This window comes from Anarrhichthys ocellatus, unplaced genomic scaffold (genome assembly GCF_004355925.1).
Source record: "Anarrhichthys ocellatus isolate YVR2014 unplaced genomic scaffold, GSC_Weel_1.0 scaffold87, whole genome shotgun sequence".
Classification (NCBI taxonomy): domain Eukaryota; kingdom Metazoa; phylum Chordata; class Actinopteri; order Perciformes; family Anarhichadidae; genus Anarrhichthys; species Anarrhichthys ocellatus.
Window position 1 is genome coordinate 337,868 of NW_022280117.1, and position 18,019 is coordinate 355,886.

At 40.9% G+C, this 18,019-nt stretch overlaps 2 protein-coding genes across 4 annotated transcripts in view; both read right to left on the reverse strand.

Moving 5' to 3' along the window:
- Positions 1-6: 6 nt before the first annotated feature.
- On the reverse strand, positions 7-5,189 carry cnnm3 (cyclin and CBS domain divalent metal cation transport mediator 3). The gene is made up of 7 exons (XM_031875202.1): positions 4,791-5,189; positions 3,424-3,765; positions 2,601-2,935; positions 2,340-2,516; positions 1,243-1,400; positions 321-464; positions 7-238 (listed from the first exon to the last, which is right to left on the reverse strand). Exons 1-7 carry the CDS (start codon positions 5,166-5,168, stop codon positions 45-47), a joined length of 1,728 nt encoding a protein of 575 aa, XP_031731062.1. The 5' UTR covers positions 5,169-5,189; the 3' UTR covers positions 7-44.
- A 2,054-nt stretch (positions 5,190-7,243) lies between these two features.
- The window catches only part of LOC116398670 (metal transporter CNNM4), a 19,098-nt gene continuing 8,322 nt past the window's right edge, over positions 7,244-18,019 (reverse strand). The window contains exons 6-8 of one of the 3 annotated variants that reach the window (XM_031875170.1): positions 16,852-16,941; positions 14,011-14,186; positions 7,244-13,491 (exon numbers count right to left, since the gene is read on the reverse strand). In XM_031875170.1, the coding sequence (XP_031731030.1) occupies positions 12,955-13,491; positions 14,011-14,186; positions 16,852-16,941 (803 nt within the window). In that variant the 3' untranslated portion in view covers positions 7,244-12,954. Of the gene's footprint in view, positions 13,492-14,010; positions 14,187-16,851; positions 16,942-16,961; positions 17,652-18,019 lie in introns of those variants that run through there. The other 2 variants (XM_031875171.1, XM_031875173.1) reach the window with 2 other exon arrangements.

An 18,019-nucleotide genomic window follows, 5' to 3' on the forward strand; every position in this document is an offset into this window, starting at 1 on the left:
AACCAGAGGAGTCGCCCCCTGGTGGACACTAGAGAGAATGCAGCTTAGTGAACATACAGGTGTGCAGGTAAAACCTCACCTCTGGACAGGAAGCGATGTGTAGCCAGGAGGAGCTGTGGTGACGTCCTGATCTTGGGTTCTCCTTCAGGGGGCTTGAAGATAGAAAACTCCTCGTGGACGCTGCGAGGCTCCAGAGGAATCTCCAGCGGAGCGAGAGGACGCTTCACCTTCCTGTCCACTGCAGGAGGAGACGGAAACTTTTAATAAAAGACATCAGCAGACACTAAATGAATGAACACATTTACAACAAACAAACTTACGGTAGCCATCAGACTCATCCAGGATCTCTGACTTGATAATCTCCTCGATGACGTCCTCTAAGGTGACCAATCCCAGCACCTCGTAGAACGGATCCCCCTCCCCCTCGTTGTTCACCTTCTGGACGATGGCCATGTGAGAGTTACCTGAGAGGAAAAGTCACAGAGACGACTCCTTCAGTAAATCAGTAAACGGCAGGGTCACCAAAATTACAAAAAGACTCATTTTTACTTGAACAGAGGATTGTTTTTAATCGTTACTCTGAATCAGAGCTTTTCAATCCGTGTCAACTCTTCAATGTGAAGTTGAAGGGACACGAGGCAAAGATACTTGCATTCCTCCTGGGAGTCAAAACTCACTTTTATTTTGTTAAAAAAGCCTCAATCTTAGCTTCCTGTTAAGATACAGGTACTTTCTGGGGCTTTTATTTTGAAAGGGATGGGAGCTGGGAGATGGGGGGGGGGGCAGAATCAGATCTGACAGGACTGTATTGTAAGCCAATAAAAGGAAGCTTAAACGTGAGGCTTGAACTGAGCTGCCTGTTAAGACAGAGTTAAATTCTGGGGCTTTTATTTTGAAAAACTAGGTCCATCGCTAGTTGCCTGTTGACATACAGTGAAAGTCGTTGGGCTTCTATTTCGTAAAACACGCCTCAGCCCCTTTAAAATAAAAGCACCAGAAAGTATCTTAACTCTTAAGATACAGATACTTTCTGGTGCTTTTATTTTGAAGGGGTGGGGGTGGGGTGACAGAATCAGATCTGACACGACTGGATAGGTAGCCAATAAAAGAGAAGCTTAAAAGTGAAGACTTTTTATACCGTCTAAGACAGAATTCAATGCTTCCTAGTGCTTCACGTCCTGCACATACTCAAAATAAATCAAAATAAAACGTAGAAAACATTAAAACAAAGGTGTGTTGCACCTTTCTTGAACTCCTCCAGCATGGCGTCCAGCTTGGTGTCGTTGAACACGTAGTGCAGTGGGTGGTTGTAGAACTTGGTGATGGTCGTCATGGGGGTGGAGTCGTCCGGGTCCACCAGAGCCAAGTCCTTCACATACAGGATTTCCACGATGTTGGACCTGGAACATCAAACACATGTGTTGATGGGTGTGTGTGTGTGTGTGTGTGTGATCATGGGTCACTAAACCAACATCACTGAGTGAAATCTGAGTAAAGAAGGTTTAAACAATAACAGGTTCTTTCTGTCATTATAAAAAGTTTAAACATTGAACTGCTGTGTGTTTCTGCTGCAGTTAGGAGAAAGAACCAGAACTTGAATCTATTTTATTATAATAATAAAACCTTTTTATTTATTTCTCATACATTTCACTTCTGTTGTTCTTTTATATAACTAAGACTAAAGAAGTGTAAGAATTGACATATATTAGTCTAATTATATCAATATTTATTTATGTTCATAAAACAGAAAGAACATAAAAGAAAACACGTATATGTATCTTTCAGGACCTTCACATTACTTACATTCTTACCGTAAGAACATTACTTTAGGTGCAACGAAATTCAGACGGCGGTTAATTTATGACTCTTTAATCTCAGAGAATATTCTTGTTTCTTCTCAAAAATTTACAGCTTTAATTTTCGAAAATATTCTTGTTTTTTCTTGTAAATTTACATCTATAATCTCAGAGAATATTCAGTTTTTCTCTTGTAAATTTACAACTTCAATTTAAAAATATATTTTTGTTTTTTTCTCATAAATTTACAACTTTAATTTCATAGAATATATATTTTTGTAAATTTACACCTTTGTTCTGAGAGAATATTTTTGTTTTTTTCTCGTAAATTTACGACTTTAATCTTGGAAATTGTGATTTTTTTTCTTCAGAATATTCCGCCCCATCCCCCAGCTATTTGTTTAACCTACAATAACCCTAAAATGCTACCACACCTCTCTGATTGTGAGTACAATAACTCTGCCCTGTTTTGACTGTTTTCATCACTAATCTATAACTTCTGGTTGGATAAACTCTCGGGCAGAGCCGTGTTCCCATGTTCACCTCTCCTCCTCATAGATGGGCACCCGGGTGTATCCGCTCTGCATGATCTCAGACATGGTGGAGAAGTCCAGGACCACGGAGCTGGGCAGCATGAAACAGTCCTTCAGGGGGGTCAGGATGTCCTCCACCGTCTTACTGCGCAGCATCCCGCGGCTGAACTCCTCCTTCACAAACTCACTGGGACAGGAAACACGGCAAGGATGAGCCGACACAGCGCTTCTTCAAACACACCTCCGGGTCTCCGTCCTGGTCTCTTCTTACCTGTACGGGTCGTTGACGCTCGTGCGGATCATCTCCATGGCCCGCTCCCTTATACCACAGGTGCTGATGTCCCTCCTCAGCGCCAGGTCCAGGAAAAGCCCCAGAGGGCAGGACAGCGGGCAGGTGAGCACCAGACACACCTGGGCCAGCCAGGTGAGTCCCGGCGCCAGCTGGAAGCCGTACCCGGAGCACAGGACGTGAGGAGCCAGCTCGGCCACGAAGAAGACGAGGAAGCCGCTGGTGAAGACGGCGGAGACGATGGTGCCCAGCGCACGGTAGAGGAGGACGCCGAGGGCCGAGTGTCCCACGGCGGTCAGGAACAGCAGAGAGCACGTCTGACAAAAAGACATTTAAGAACATTTAGGAACAGCTGGTTCATCTCATTCTCTGCATGAAGCACAAGTACTCAAGTGAGGTACTTAAGTTGTATTTTACAGGAGCAATTTCAGTTTATGCTACTTCATACTTCTACATCTTATACTCTTCACTCCACTACATTTATTTGAAATGGTTTCTTTACAGATTCAGATTATTAATACAACATATTTACAAATAAAATATATATAATAGCTTCATAACAGCAGTGTAAATAAAAGAGCTCCACCGTTACCAGCTGCAACATTAAAGTGGTGAACACATAATTATAATATAATAATATGAAATGTATGAATCTGAGATGAGCCATTCTGCATAATTAGTACTTTTACTTTTGGTACTTCAAGTACTTGTTGATGCTACTTTAGTAAGACTTTAGAATGCAGGACTTCTACTTGCAACAGAGTATTTATACACTGTATAACCCGAGTACTCCTCAGAAACTCACCAGGAAGTTGCCCCTCCTCCGGATGGGCTCCAGGCGCTTGGCGGCCCGCTTCTCCTCCTCGGACCCGCAGCTGTGGAGGACATAGAGCTCCACGGGGTCCAGCCACAGCAGGCTCAGGTTCACGGTCCTCAGCAGTGCGCAGACCGGCAGCAGCACCACGACCAGCACGGCCAGAGCCCACGGTGGAATGTAGTCCGCCGGCAGACCCGTGTCGGTGTTGATCCGCAGCCGGTCCGGGATCCCCGCGGATGCCCATTTCCCCCCGCTCAGCACGCACAGGTGGTGGTACGTCTGCTGCTCGCCGCTAGCTGCGTTCTCTCCAGCAGAGACGCTCCGCCGGACCTAAGATCAGATCAGACCAGATCAGATCAGTCGACCCTCATCTACCGGCATGTCTTCAGTATAAGAGTCTCCTGAATGATGATACTATTTATATTAATATTCTCACTTCTTTCATGTTTCTGCACGCTTTGTAAAGGCTCAACATTGCATAACTTTGTAAATGATCTTCTGTTTGTATTGGTTTACTTTGTAACATCTGCCTCTTGGCTTTAACTCTGGAGCATTTACAACAATGTTTGTATTAATGTGCACCGTCTCTTATCAAATAAACCAATACATGAAAACAAATTGTCCCGCAGTGGGGAAATATACAGGATTACAGCTGCATAGTGGAGTAAATATATATACATATACACACAGTATAGTGCAAACAAGAGACAGTAAAAAAACAAGTATTATAAATAAGTAAATAAGTAATAAAACAGGAAAGAATATTAAATAACAAAAAAATAACTAATATACTATGTATACAGACAGAATAGTTGTAGTATTGCACCGTGTATTTATATCGCACAGTGTATTTATATCGCACAGTGTATCTATATCGCACAGTGTATCTATATCGCACAGTGTATCTATATCGCAGTGTATCTATATCGCACAGTGTATCTATATCGCACAGTGTATTTATATCGCACAGTGTATTTATATCGCACAGTGTATCTATATCGCAGTGTATCTATATCGCACAGTGTATCTATATCGCAGTGTATTTATATCGCACAGTGTATTTATATCGCAGTGTATTTATATCGCACAGTGTATCTATATCGCACAGTGTATCTATATCGCACAGTGTATTTATATCGCACAGTGTATCTATATCGCACAGTGTATTTATATCGCACAGTGTATTTATATCGCACAGTGTATCTATATCGCAGTGTATTTATATCGCACAGTGTATTTATATCGCACAGTGTATCTATATCGCAGTGTATTTATATCGCACAGTGTATCTATATCGCACAGTGTATTTATATCTCACTGTATTTATATCGCACGTGCTGTTAGTGTTGTTATACCTCCACCGTTATCAGCCCGCTGTACGTCTCATCCGGTGTGAATCCGCGCGTCACCTGGAAACAGGACCGCTGACGGTTGTGCTCACGCACGCACGGGTCGGGCGCGTCCCCGACAGCCGCCCCGGCCGCTCCGCCGGATGCCCCCGCGAATGCCACCGACGGCCAGCTTCCATTCAGCTCGGTGCCGAAGAGACGGAGCTCGAACGTGGCTCCCTCTGGCGCCGAGATGATCCGATCCTTCATACACACCAGACCGGTCGGAGCTTCCAGTCGCAGCCCCAGGACCGGCGGGGCTTCCCGGCCGCAGTCGCCGTACCTGATCCCGCAGAACAACAATATCATCAACAGCAACCGTAGACCTGCCAAGCTGGCCACCATATTGGAATTGGTCGGCCTGGCTCTGCGCGCGGATCATGTGACTCCACAGCGGCCCCGCCCACTGAGGGGGGCTGCGCTAGCCAAACGGACGCGGCAACTGAGCTGCTGTGACGGCCATTTTGGGTCGTACAAATTAGAACGTAAAACACAAAATGATGGGGATTAAATAAAATAAAATACAGCTGTGAATAAAGTGAATGTAAAGAAATGTAGTGAATGTATGACCAATGAGAAGTAATACAAAGGCTATATATATATATTTAAATAAAGGTGTCTATATATATATATAGATATATATAAGTGAAAATGAACACAACAACTGAGCTGCCATGGCGGCCATTTTGGTTCTATTCGTTTTGAGGCGGAGCGCTGAGATTTCTCTTCATGTTGGGGCTTGATTCTGAATGTTTTGGGGTTTTTTTTTTTTACTGCCCCGCCTCTTCTCTAAAACAGCTAATTACAGTCAGTGTTCGTCAATGGCCAATAACAAATGAGGAAACAAGAGGAGCGACCGCCCTTCTTTGTTAGATTTCATATGAACAAGTCATTCATCACTCTGGGCCTCTGGTAGACTCAATACACATTCATTGAATCAATGCTAATTTAATCACACTTCACATTTACATACAAGGATTGGTTCTGACTTGTTTCTGTCTGACTTAAAACAAGTACTTATCTGCATCACGCTTTAAGTTATTTATTGTCTTATGAACTACATTTACAAAGAAACAGTCGTACAAATTAGAATCTAAGACACAAAATGTTGCAGAAGTTAAAATATAGGGATTAAATAAAATAAAATACATTAGTGTGTTAAGTGAATAAACTGAATGTAAAGAAATGTAGTGAATGTATGCCCAATGACAAGTAATAAAAAGGCTATATACATATATATATTTAAATAAAGATATGTATGTGAAAGTATATGAAGGTAAAGTGACACTATAAAGAAATAAAGGCATATGAAATTGAATAAAATTCACCATAATTAGTCAACCTTGTGTACAATAAGTTAAACTAAAACTAATAAAAAGCTTCAACAATTCATAAGTCAAGTCTTTTTCTGTATTAAAGTTCCTGTTTATGTTTCTATCTGTATATCAGGTCAGCCAGGAAACATTACTGTGTGGAAACAGTTACTTTGGAATACACCCACTTATAAAGGCCTGGCAGCTACGCTAGTTGATGAGCTAGCATGATAACGGCTAACAAGCTAGCAAGCGTCGAACATATTCAAACATGTTAATTCCTTATTTTTTATTTTCTGTGCTGCTTTACTATTCTGGCATTTTGTTCTTAGTGTTGTAGATTATTCTATTGAATGAAGAGTTGTTGGCCCCGGGATAAAATGCTACGCTAGTCGATTAGCTACTTTGGCTAGCAAGATCACGGCTAACCCGCTAGCTAGCGTTGAACATGTTTTTTTAACATGTTTCTTTCTTTTCTGTGCTACATGCTATCCTGGCATTTTGTTGTAGATTATTCTAGTTATTAGCCCGGAATAAAATGCTCTAGTTTTACTAATTCTGTCAGGTTGATAGGTCGCTAACGGGACAATAAGTTCAGTATACTTAAAGAGATGTAATACCAACAACTCCTGAACTGTCAAATGTATGTCTCTTGGGTTATACTGTGACAAAGAAGGCTAAATGGGACAACACAGCTAAGAAGCTATGATCACTTCCTTCATTTTGGACTCTCAAAGGTCTGCAATCACATGGCAGTTAGGTAGCGAAAGTTTTTCACAAAATTATTTTGAGTTAATCCACTTTTTGTGGACTCCTTCAATGTGCTTGTGAGTATTGTTTCAAGACAGACAAAATATGAGAATGTATCCTTTAAAGTGAGCTGTCCTTTAACACAATCTGTGCAGTCAGTGTGGGAGAAGAAGTGCAGGATTGGTAATGACATGAATATAATAGCCGGCTTCCTTTTGATAACAGAATTTGAGGATCCTCCCACATGTCCTGTAAACATCTCTCACATCAGTTAGCGTGAAATGAACAAATCCTGCAGGCAAAAAAGAAAATCCAGCAATCCAAAGAAACCTTGAATCAAACAAGAGACAGATTTTCTGTAGAGAAATATATCTCAGGTTTATTAATAACCTCATAGATTTTCTTCGAATGCCTTACAGTGGGCTACTTATAAAACAGTATGTACACATTGCTTTTAAGTTCCACTATCCATGTTTGGAAGTGCTCCTCCATCTTTGCTCAGTCATTGCAATAAATAAAAAACTCACACCCAAGTCAAACACACAGCCTTGTCTGAATATTAAAACATGCCAAACAGGTATCTGCTTTACGTACTCTGGGGAAATGAAAAGGGAAGATAACTTTACCTCTGTATAATAGTTATAGATAGTTAAATATTTGTGTTTTTCAGAGGCTTGAATTATCTCATGTCTGCACTGCAACTCTTAAAAAACACGGCCCGAACTCTGCGTGCAAATAACAACATGCAAAAAACATGTGGGGCCCTTCACTCTTTCTGCATCGCTCCACATGCATGAAACCCGAAACGACTCAAAACAATCCACGTGTGAATGATACATCGTGTGGAAAAAGCTCACTGGGCTGAGAAGCCTGCGCCAGAAACTCTTTAACCTTCGTACAGGTCTAATCATCACACCGCTGCAGGGCTAAAAACAACACGACAGGAGTTGCTGATAAGCCCCGCTCGAGTCCCATGACAGAGAAAAAAGAGAAAGGTCTGAACATTAAAAACGGCTTAGCAGATTCAGACCGGCAGTCAAAGCTGCAGGAATTTCAATATTATTAAACGGCGGGAGAGGAGTGGAGATAAGAGGCAGGGAGAAAAAGGGATGAGGAAAAGTGAAAAGGAAGCGTGGGAGGAGAGGAGGCACAGAGGGAGCTACAGGAGGCTGAAAGAAATGAAAGCTTTGGTTATCACGTCTAACGACAAGAAAGATATATGAGTAAATGATTGTTTGAGGTCAACTCTGTGCAACGTTTATTGCTATTTAATGCCTAACAAAACAATGGAAGTAAATGAAATAACATCTCTCATTATAAATAGAGCTATTTTCAACATCTCTTTCAGTTATTTTTTCAATGTCCATCTCTTCATGTACAGTAGTATTTACAGTAACATCACACACACACAGCAGTCAGGGAGCTGAACACAGTGTTTAAAGCTGTGTTTCACAGCTGGAAGCCCGTTTCACAGAACCACACCCTCAGGTGCCTATAACCCCCCCAAAAAAGAACAATAAATACAACGTTTACAATAAATACAACATTAATAAGTAGAACAATTGTTTGCACATTTCCCAGTGCACAAACTGGTATCACACAGCCAACCAGTGGCTTCACTGGAAACCAGTATGAGACCTATTGCTACATGAGACCTATGAACCAGCAGGCAGGTCTAACTTCTCTTAAGGCTATGTCGACTCTATATTTCTATTTATTGAGCAGGTTTCTCCTCTAAGGTCAGTGAACTGGAAGGTCCTGCTGAATTATAACTACGGTTTTCACAGAGTGCCGATCTTCTATATTGCCGGATTCACCTGGTAGGGGGACCACCGGGGTACAACTGAGCACAACAAGTAACAAAAGGTCTGGAAACTAGATGTTGAAATCTTTAAGACCTCAAGGTAAGAAACAGCCCAGTCGCCAGTAAAGATGCTGCCATTGTACGTTTCTGCAAACCGCGGATACGTTATTACCGTTATTGAAAGTTACGTGGTATGAAAATGATTATAAGAAACAAACCCGGGACTTTCACCCAGGAGACCGATGTTAATGTCTCGTGTGAAACCAAAAGTTTACTTTTACTAAACGTTGTTATACGCAACATTGCTTATTACATAACATTGCATATTACATAACATTATGTGAGATATTCTGTTGTTGTATATTTGCTGTAGTACTGTTTCAGTTATTTCATTAAGTTGGTGGATTATTGTTTAAACACAAAACATTTTTCAGACCGTCGTATCCGGAGACGACCACGTTATGGGTGTTATTGGTTGTAGTTGTTTGGTACAAGCACAATTATTTATATTTAGTTTTTTTGGGGAAGAAAAGATGATTGGATTTTGATATAAAAAATACAAATAAATACATTGCATATATTGTTAAACAGGGGAACAATACACCCGGGAATGTGATCTAAAAGGATTAGAAATACATTTTTCATTTCCTCTCAACTCACAACAGCATTGTGCGTTTTTTACCAGCGTGGCTGATGTGAAACGGATTTCTGTTCAGATTATATTATTCTGGACATTCATCATATTCGGTGGTTTGCAAAAACATTCAATGGCGACATATTTTTTCTGGGTTTAAAACATAAACCTCCTTTGTACCTTTAAATTACCTCAAATGCTTTTGAATATTCATGTTTCATACCTAAGCTACGTGACTCACATGTTTAAAGTGTTCAAACCAGTGCTAGCTTATACAACAGTCATTTCTTTAAATAAATCACTATATCATCAACAAAATAATTTATCTTCACAGTCACAAATTGTTTCAGTGTCACTGCATATGTGGGAAAAATAAATAAATATGTAGATTACAAGCTAGCAGCTTCAACATCTGAGCTGCTGCAGTCGTCTTCATCTAAATCTCTCTTCATCTCCACCGGAACACAACCGAACGTCCTCCAACCCTCGTCTGCTCTGAACACGGGTCGAATAGCTTCATTTACAGACACAATCAAATCTACTTCACATTGGTTTTGAGTGCCATTCAGACACACACACACACACACACACACACAATTGTCCAGTTACAGGAAGCCAACGTGAGTTTTTTTTTTAGCCCCGACAGGGTTAACACCACTCGTGTGAAGACATGCAGTGGAATGTTTGTTGTCCATTAAATCTCATCAAGTCGTTGTGCTGCGAGTGTTTCCAGTATTCACGAGTCAATCCTTAACCTCGGGCTTAACTGTGAGCTCAAAGGTTAACACACACACGTGTGAAACACAAGTTAAAGATACGCTTTCTTGCTGAGAGTTGAGAAGAATTCCACTCTCACATCTGTCCATTAAATATTAAGTCACAGGTTTGAACTCTGGAGAGAGCCATGCTAGCTGTTTCCAGTCTTTAAGCTAAGCTAAGCTAAGCTAACAGTGTCCTGGCTGATTTAAATAAATATCTGCTCAGTCAATGATGAAAGGGTGTCGCTGGCAAATCACAAGCACCAACACAACTTCTATGAGGTTGTAACTTTAACGGACAGATATAAGTGTGGAATAAGTATTTTATCTACGACGGCTTATTACCATTGTAGGTAATACATAAATAAATCAGGGAGCCGGGGAAAAGGGTTAATATTTAGAGAAAAAAATGCAAATTTAAAAATCACAAATTTGCATGAAAAGTCTCGGATATTCAAAACGTTTTTGAGGTAAATTTAAAAGAAAAGTATGAAAAAAAACCTGAAATTCACTAAATCCCAACAACTGCATAAAACACGAGGTGGATCGATGAGGTTCCTGTCACAAGAAAACTAAATCTTTGACTTAATATTCTCAGAGAATATTCCAGTCTTTCTCTCTGAATATTATCCGTTCCCATGGCTCCATAATATTGTTTTAATATCAGTTATTATCTCAGTCTCTGTGATTAGAGTCATGTGCACAAAATATGTAGAAATCTGGATTTGCTACTAAAAACACTGAGCGTTAAACTACTCGTTATGTGATCTTCATGTCAAAGTGAACCCACGTCTGTGTGTTCAAACATACAACAAATAAATAGACAGCCCAGAGTCTTTGACATCATCAGCCGTGAACACAGTGTTTAAACTGAAGATGCAGCTTCAGGACGGAGCTGGTGTTCACAGAGAGGAACATTCAGAGTCTGAAGTCTGCAGCTTGTCCTTCAGCTTCAAGAACCAACGAAGGCAAAGCATAAATAAACCTCTAAAATATAAAACAACTAATTAAATATCTCTCTCTCTCTATATATATAATTTAATATAACAGAAAATAAATACTCATAATAGCATCACTCTTAGAAATTAAATCATTTGAAACATATATTGTCTTATTGGTCAAGAGGCAGGCCTGAAGACACCTTCACGTCACCAACATCAACTTAAAGGAGCCGGGTGTTTCGTACTCGCGCGTAACTCAGATTATTGAGGATTATTTTCCATCACATGAATTTATTTCTACTTGTCAGGACGCCATTGGTTTCAACTCATTTCTGTTTGTGTGTAAAAAACAATTAGCACTTGAATTATAGTTTGTTAATAAATATATGACTAATCCATTGTGCATTAATAGCCTAAAATAATAATTTTTAAAAAAGATTAAATTTACATATTAATGGTTCTATTCCCATATTCTGTCTCAAAATGGAACAAGAATTAATTAAAAAGATATTTGTTAAAATGTGTAGTTTTTGTTATTAAATGTAGTTTTAAGCGTGCACATTATATTAAATCTCACAATTTATTTGTGTCCCACTTAAAGATGAACAGTTTACATTTTGTGTTTGCTTATATTTAAATATAATTAATTATAATTAATTTGAAATAACTGCGTGCCAATCAGAGTGCGTGTTGCTGTTATTCATTTAATGTTAGGAGTTAAACTAAAGAGAGAGACAGAAAGTCATATGCAGGCTTCATAGAAAGCTGCTGGAGTTGTTAAATAAAGTCTTTGTGTGCCGTTTCTTTGTGGAGTATGTAACTGTAATACTCTAACTTTGACATAAATAAACAGTGGAGACGTTTCAAGAGTCTCGGTGAGTTTCAAGCTCAACAGAAACCAACAGAAACCGATGGACGCCTCGAAGTCGGTCAAATAAATCCAAGAATCTAGAAAACTGCCTCAATGAAAGTCGCCTCGCCTCCAAAGAACACTTAAACAAACTGCCGCTCCGTAAATAAAATCCTACTTTTTGAAAATAAACTTTATAGTTTTTGGAAGTTTCACTCTTTGGAAAAGTAAATAAATAAATAAGAAGATCTTCTCCAGCACTGATCTGGAAACGTGAGTTTTCTGTTTTTGTCACACCGGCGATGACGTAAAGGTTCAGTTCACATAAATCACAGAAAAACAAACAAACTGGCAAATAGTTTTATGAACGGAGCTTTTGAGATTCCTGCCTCTGAAATGAAAAGCAGCTTAATGTAGTTTTTGTGGCTTTTTGGACGTATTTGTTGGTTTATTGATATTGAACGACGGCGTCCATGTTTTCAGGCACTTACGCAGTAATAAGAGCTACTCTGATACACGCAGACCCGGAGATCAGACATGAACTTAAGTAAGAAAAGGAACAATTCTGACCAAATAAGTACGCAGGTCAAAACAAACAGCTTGGACATATTAATGCTGATTTCTTAGAGGAAATGCTTTTTGATTGAGTCTTTCCCGAAACGATGTCCCAGTTATTCTGGATGTAAAGAGGCTCCTTTGAAGCCTGGAGGTCTGCAGATGATCCACAGAAACACGTTGCTGTTAAGTTCATCTTTCACTGAGCTGGAGGCAGAAATCTCTAAAAACCTGAACAAACCCGGTGAACTGATCCTCTACAAACACAAAACCCCGTCTACGTTTCCACTCGTACTCACTCGCGTTCCCTCGGCCATCTTTGTAGTCTATTATGGATATCTTGTGGAATCTCGGGGGGGGGGGGGGGGGGCATGCAGGACGGGTTAGAAGAGGATCTCCGTTTACAAAATACACATGAGGTGCTGATCCTCAGCAAGTTCAGGAGACAACGAGCAAACAGGAAGTAGTGCGAGTGAGTGAGTGAGTGCACGGGTAGTTTAGTTCCCCCTCAGGGGCTTGTTTTACGTTATATGGTGCTTTCAGTGTGTGTGTGACCGATGTTGGTGTGGGCGTGGGGGTGTGCCTGGGTGTGGCTGGGCCTGCGGGGGCCCACACAGTTCTGCTGCTCACTGAGCAGAGTGGTGGTCTCTAACGGACCGGGGGAGGGCGGCGACAGCTGGGGCTTCGGGGAGACGGAGGAGGGCGGAGGAGGGTTAAAGGTGCACGCCGTCAGGCTCACGGAGGACGGAGGGGGCTGGGCAAAAGGGGTGTGGTTGCCCGGAGGGGGCGTGGTTTGGGGGAGCGACTGGCTCGGTCTGCAGGTGGAGGTGGAGGTGGGCGGAGCGGCGCGGCTGCTCGCCGGCGGCGGCGGTGGCGGCTGAATTTTAGACGGCGGGCGCTTTGCAGGAGGCGAGGCCAGCGGCAGCGGAGCTCGGGTCCCCGGTGGCGTCACGGGGGGCAAAGAGACGGACGTGTCCAGGCGAGTGCGACTGCCCTCTGGAGACTGAGGAGTGCTGTCCAGCCGGGATGCCAGGAGACCGTTCTGGTACTGAGGACGAGTGATCTGAGGAGCACAGAACAGACAAGAATAGAACCGACTTTTTGATCTTTTTTTAACAGTAAATATCCTCGTTCATGCTTAAATTCACAACATCCAGAATCGATTACTGTAATGCTTTTGCACGAGACAAGTCCAGACATTTTATTAATGCAGCAAGTTTAAAAACAACAGGAGTTGACTCAAAGCACTCTCCAGTCGAGGTGGGTGGGTTACTATCTACTATAAGACATAAAACAGGTCCAACAATATATATTATAATACAATGAAACAATGAGGGAAAAGTTGTACTTTTTACTCCACTACATTTATTTGACAGATATAATTACTAGTTACTTAAAGTTACTATGAGGAACTTTCATAATGTGTTGGTTCTGTCGCCCCCTGTGGACTAAAGCGGTAGTGTTTCTGAGCGCCAGACCTTTAGAAAACCTCTCATTTTACTGCAGCAGGGTCTGACAGAAGTTCCTCACTGTAACTTTGATAAAATAATAAAAAATACTCAGTTGTCTGACCGGTACTCACCTTGACAAACTGCAGGTCCGTGAGAGCTCGTACGCAGAAGTCCGGTATGTACTGGAACGGGGTTCCCGGGATCTGAGTGATGCTACCGCCGACGGAGACGTTTTCTGGAGCGCGCTCAGTGCAGCTCAGAGACGCCGAGCGGTTGAGATTCCCAGCGTGAGACGGAGAACGAAACTCTGGTGTGGGGGGGAAGAGTGTGAGCGAGAGGGCGAGAAGGCAAAGAAAGCAACAAAAACAACAACAACAACAACAACAACAAACACATGAACAGAAGCAGAAAACAAATAGACGTTAAAATGACGACATCATGAACACAAAACACGTTTTAATGTGAACGCCAGAAGACATGAGAGTGTGTTTGTTACTTAAAGAATGAGACAAACGATGAGCGATGAGGCGGAGTGCATCGTTTGAGCTTTTCTTTTTGGGCTACGACAGGAGGAAGCGCTCTCATTGGCTGGGTTTAGTGATGTCATGGAGGGTGACGTAAAGCGTCGGTGATGATCAAAGGAAGAGTTCAACATCCCCCCCCCTCCTCCGAGAGTTAGAGGAGAAGATTGTTATCAAACTTTGGCGCTACAGCTCATTAGCTTAGCTTAGCATAAAGAATGGAAACGGGGGGAAACTGCTAGCCTGGCTCTGTCTGAAGGTAACGCACCTCTGAAGCTCACAGACTAACACGGTATATCTTGGGTTCTTGAGAGGTGAAGCCCCGCCCCTTCCGGTGACCCCCATGTGACCTTATTTGGGGAAAAATATGTACGGTAGTCAACGGCGAGAGACAAATCATTTTTTGATCCTGTTTTAATTAATGTTTGTGTCAATTTAAGAATTAATTTTACACGTCAAGAAAGTTGCAGTTTGTCAACAGTTTGAACTTAATTTCTTTTGAACAACGTACGTCACCAACACGGCCGTTAGCTTGGTTTGCTAGCTCGCAAGCTAACTTAGCTACGTTCCACGGACAAATATAACGTTATCTTACAGTTTTACGACAAAACGCAGCTTTCTTGTTGTTCAAAAATATCTTTTGAATTGACAAACATCATACGTCTAGTTCATGACACAACTCAAACGGGATCAAATACATTTTTGTCTCTTGACTTCCGTACATATTTCTTTCTAAGGTCACATAGTATTCGGGGCGGGACTTAGTGTCTCTATACAGATTATACATATATCACAATTGGACAGGGCCATGATAGCTGTTTCCAGTCTTTATGCTAAGCTAAGCTGACTAGCTGCTGTGCTAGCTTCATAATTTTAAATGACAGATGTGAGTTTTTTTCCATCTTCTCATCCAACTCAAAAAGAAAGCAAATGAGCGTATTTGTAAAAATGTGAAACTATTCCTTTAACCAGAGGTCTACGGTCAGATTAGCCAACTCTTCTTGTTGATATAACGTCACAGGAGTTATGAATAACATCTGACCACAGATCAGTGGTTAAAGGGGAGGACGTGGTGCTCCTCATCCAGCAAGTTTCTCTCCTCACGCTGTGATAATCTGAGTTATTGATCCGATCGATCACATGATCGAGAACTTAACTTCTATAATAAATACATCTATTGTAGCGCTGAATCAATCAGACAATTAATCAATTAAGTCAACAGAAATGATTTTATAATTGATTAAAAGTTGTTTAACAAGCAAGAAAATGATCTGGTCCAATGTTTCAGATGTAAGAAATACTTTAATCTGTTACTTTAATTAAATATCTATTGGTTTTTGCTTTTGTTCACAGAGAGGAAAGTGAGAAAACTAAATCTTGTTTTCCATTCAATGTTTTGCCAGGATCATTTTTCTAGATTACTCCATTATTTATCTTGTTTGCTTTGTTGTTGTAATACTCAATTCAGCCACAAGAGGGTGACGCGCACCACCAGCTCATAGTCTACATTTAACTCAAAGCATTCATGTTTTCTTCATGGTGAGTTTGAATTTGAACAACTTGTTAACACACAACATATGTAACTTCTGTTTAGAGTTCATGGAGAATTAAAACTCATAAAAAATGTATTTTAATCACTTGTTCTTCAGTCATAAACACAGGAGAGAAAACTCCTCAGAGAAGACTTTCTGTTTCTCACTTTCCTCTCAGGGCTTCCGTAGCTGTTCTTTTACAACAAACAATTTAAAGAACTCTATTTTTCACTATTCCAGATATTTTCCTTCCATCTTTTTATTATAAAAACGTTCTCTGCACACGTGGATGTGTCAAATGTTCATTGGAGGACTTGGATTAAAGTTGTCATTAGAGCCCTAAAATATAACTTTACATATAAAATGTAATCCATGCAGTGGAAAATAATCAATTACAATTTCCCAGATCTCAAGGTATTGTCTTTAAAGTGCTTGTTTTGTTGAACTAACAGTTAAAAACTACAACATATTAAAATGTTAAATGCTATAAAAGAGAGAAAACAACACATTAGAGGAGCTGGAACCAGAAAATATTTTTACAAATATTTTGTTTATTTTGTGTTTTTTTAAGATTTACAATCTGGTCTCGAGTTCATTTAAATGTAAAAATGCGTTTCTTCAAATAAGAGAAAAAGATGAAACTATAAACTAAACTTTATGTATTTGGGGTCTGGACTTGCTGGATCAAGGATCTGAAGATGATGGAAAAGAGGGGAAAATGGTGAAGAGGCGTAAAGAGGACGCCCTCCTTCCTTCCCTCCCTCCCTCCCTCCCTCCCTCCTTCCTTCCTTCCTTCCTTCCTTCCTTCCTTCCTTCCTTCCTTCCTTCCTTCCCTCCCTCCCTCCCTCCCTCCCTCCTTCCTTCCTTCCCTCCCTCCCTCCCTCCTTCCCTCCCCCCTCTGGCCCATGCGAGTGTTTACCTGGGAAACGAGAGAACAGAGAAAACCTCTTAAGAGAGAGGCGTCGTGGAGGGGGAGACGCCACTGATGGGGAGAGAGGAGGGGTGACGGCTGAGAGAGGAGGAGGAAGAGGAGGAGGAAGAGGAAAGGGAGGAGGAGACAGAGAAAGAGGAGCTGGTTTATTTGTTTTGTATTTATTCTCTTTAGGGTTTTATTTCCTTCGACCACAGAAGAAGAGTTAATGAGCCTGTGAGCTGATTGGTTGGAATAAAAACGATTAATTACAAAGAAAGTCGACACAAACATTCTGTGACTAAACATATTCGTACTTATTTAAATGTTGTAATATGAGTTTAACTATTTGAATAAACGGTACAGGAAGTAAACCTCCCGGTGCTCTAAACAGCCGTAGATTACAACGTCTTAAAGTTTTAAATAATCAATACGTCAGCTGATATTCAGCTTTTATTATAAAATCAAAACATAGAGAAACATCTTTGATAAGAGTTATTTTATGAGTCGCATGTTTAAATCAATAAATCTGATTCTGATAAACTCGACCAAGTCAACTTAAATCACTATTTATTCAAATCATTAGCACAAAAACACAGTAAATTACCAGTAAAATACTCGTTCATCGAACATAATGACCCGTTGTGTGGATGAAGATGAAGCCGGCAGTGCTCTCTGCTGGTTAAACTGTTTAAAATGTTCTGGTTTATACGTTAACGTTAATTATTAACATTTAATGTTAAACAGTGAACAGCTGATGAGAAATGAGTCACGTGACTTTTACATCAGACACAAAAACACACACTGAGCTGCAAAATACACACATGAAGTACACACAGCAGTTTATCAGCAGATAGAGAGGAAGAGGAGGAGGAGGAGGAGGAAGAGGAAGAGGGGGAAGAGGAAGAGGAGGCGGAGGAGGAGGAGGAGGAAGAGAAGGAGGAGGAGGAAGAGGAAGAGGAAGAGGAAGAGGAAGAGGAGGAGGAGGAAGAGGAGGAGACATGTGGAGAATTTTACTTGTAGTATTTGTAGTAGTATTTTGAATGCGGTACTACTACTGTTATGTAGTATGATGACAATAAAACAAAATATCTTGTTTTAATGACATGAGACTTATTTGTGACGGGGCAGTGTGTGTGTGTGTGTGTGTGTGTGTGTGTGTGTGTGTGTGTGTGTG

Excerpts from the sequence above, each read along its gene's own strand:
- cnnm3 (XM_031875202.1), bottom strand. The coding sequence starts at position 5,168 with ATGGTGGCCAGCTTGGCAGGTCTACGGTTGCTGTTGATGATATTGTTG. Across the intron at positions 2,936-3,423 it reads GGAGGAGGGGCAACTTCCTG|ACGTGCTCTCTGCTGTTCCT; the intron begins GTGAGTTTCTGA and ends TCTTTTTGTCAG. Across the intron at positions 2,517-2,600 it reads AGCGTCAACGACCCGTACAG|TGAGTTTGTGAAGGAGGAGT; the intron begins GTAAGAAGAGAC and ends TTCCTGTCCCAG.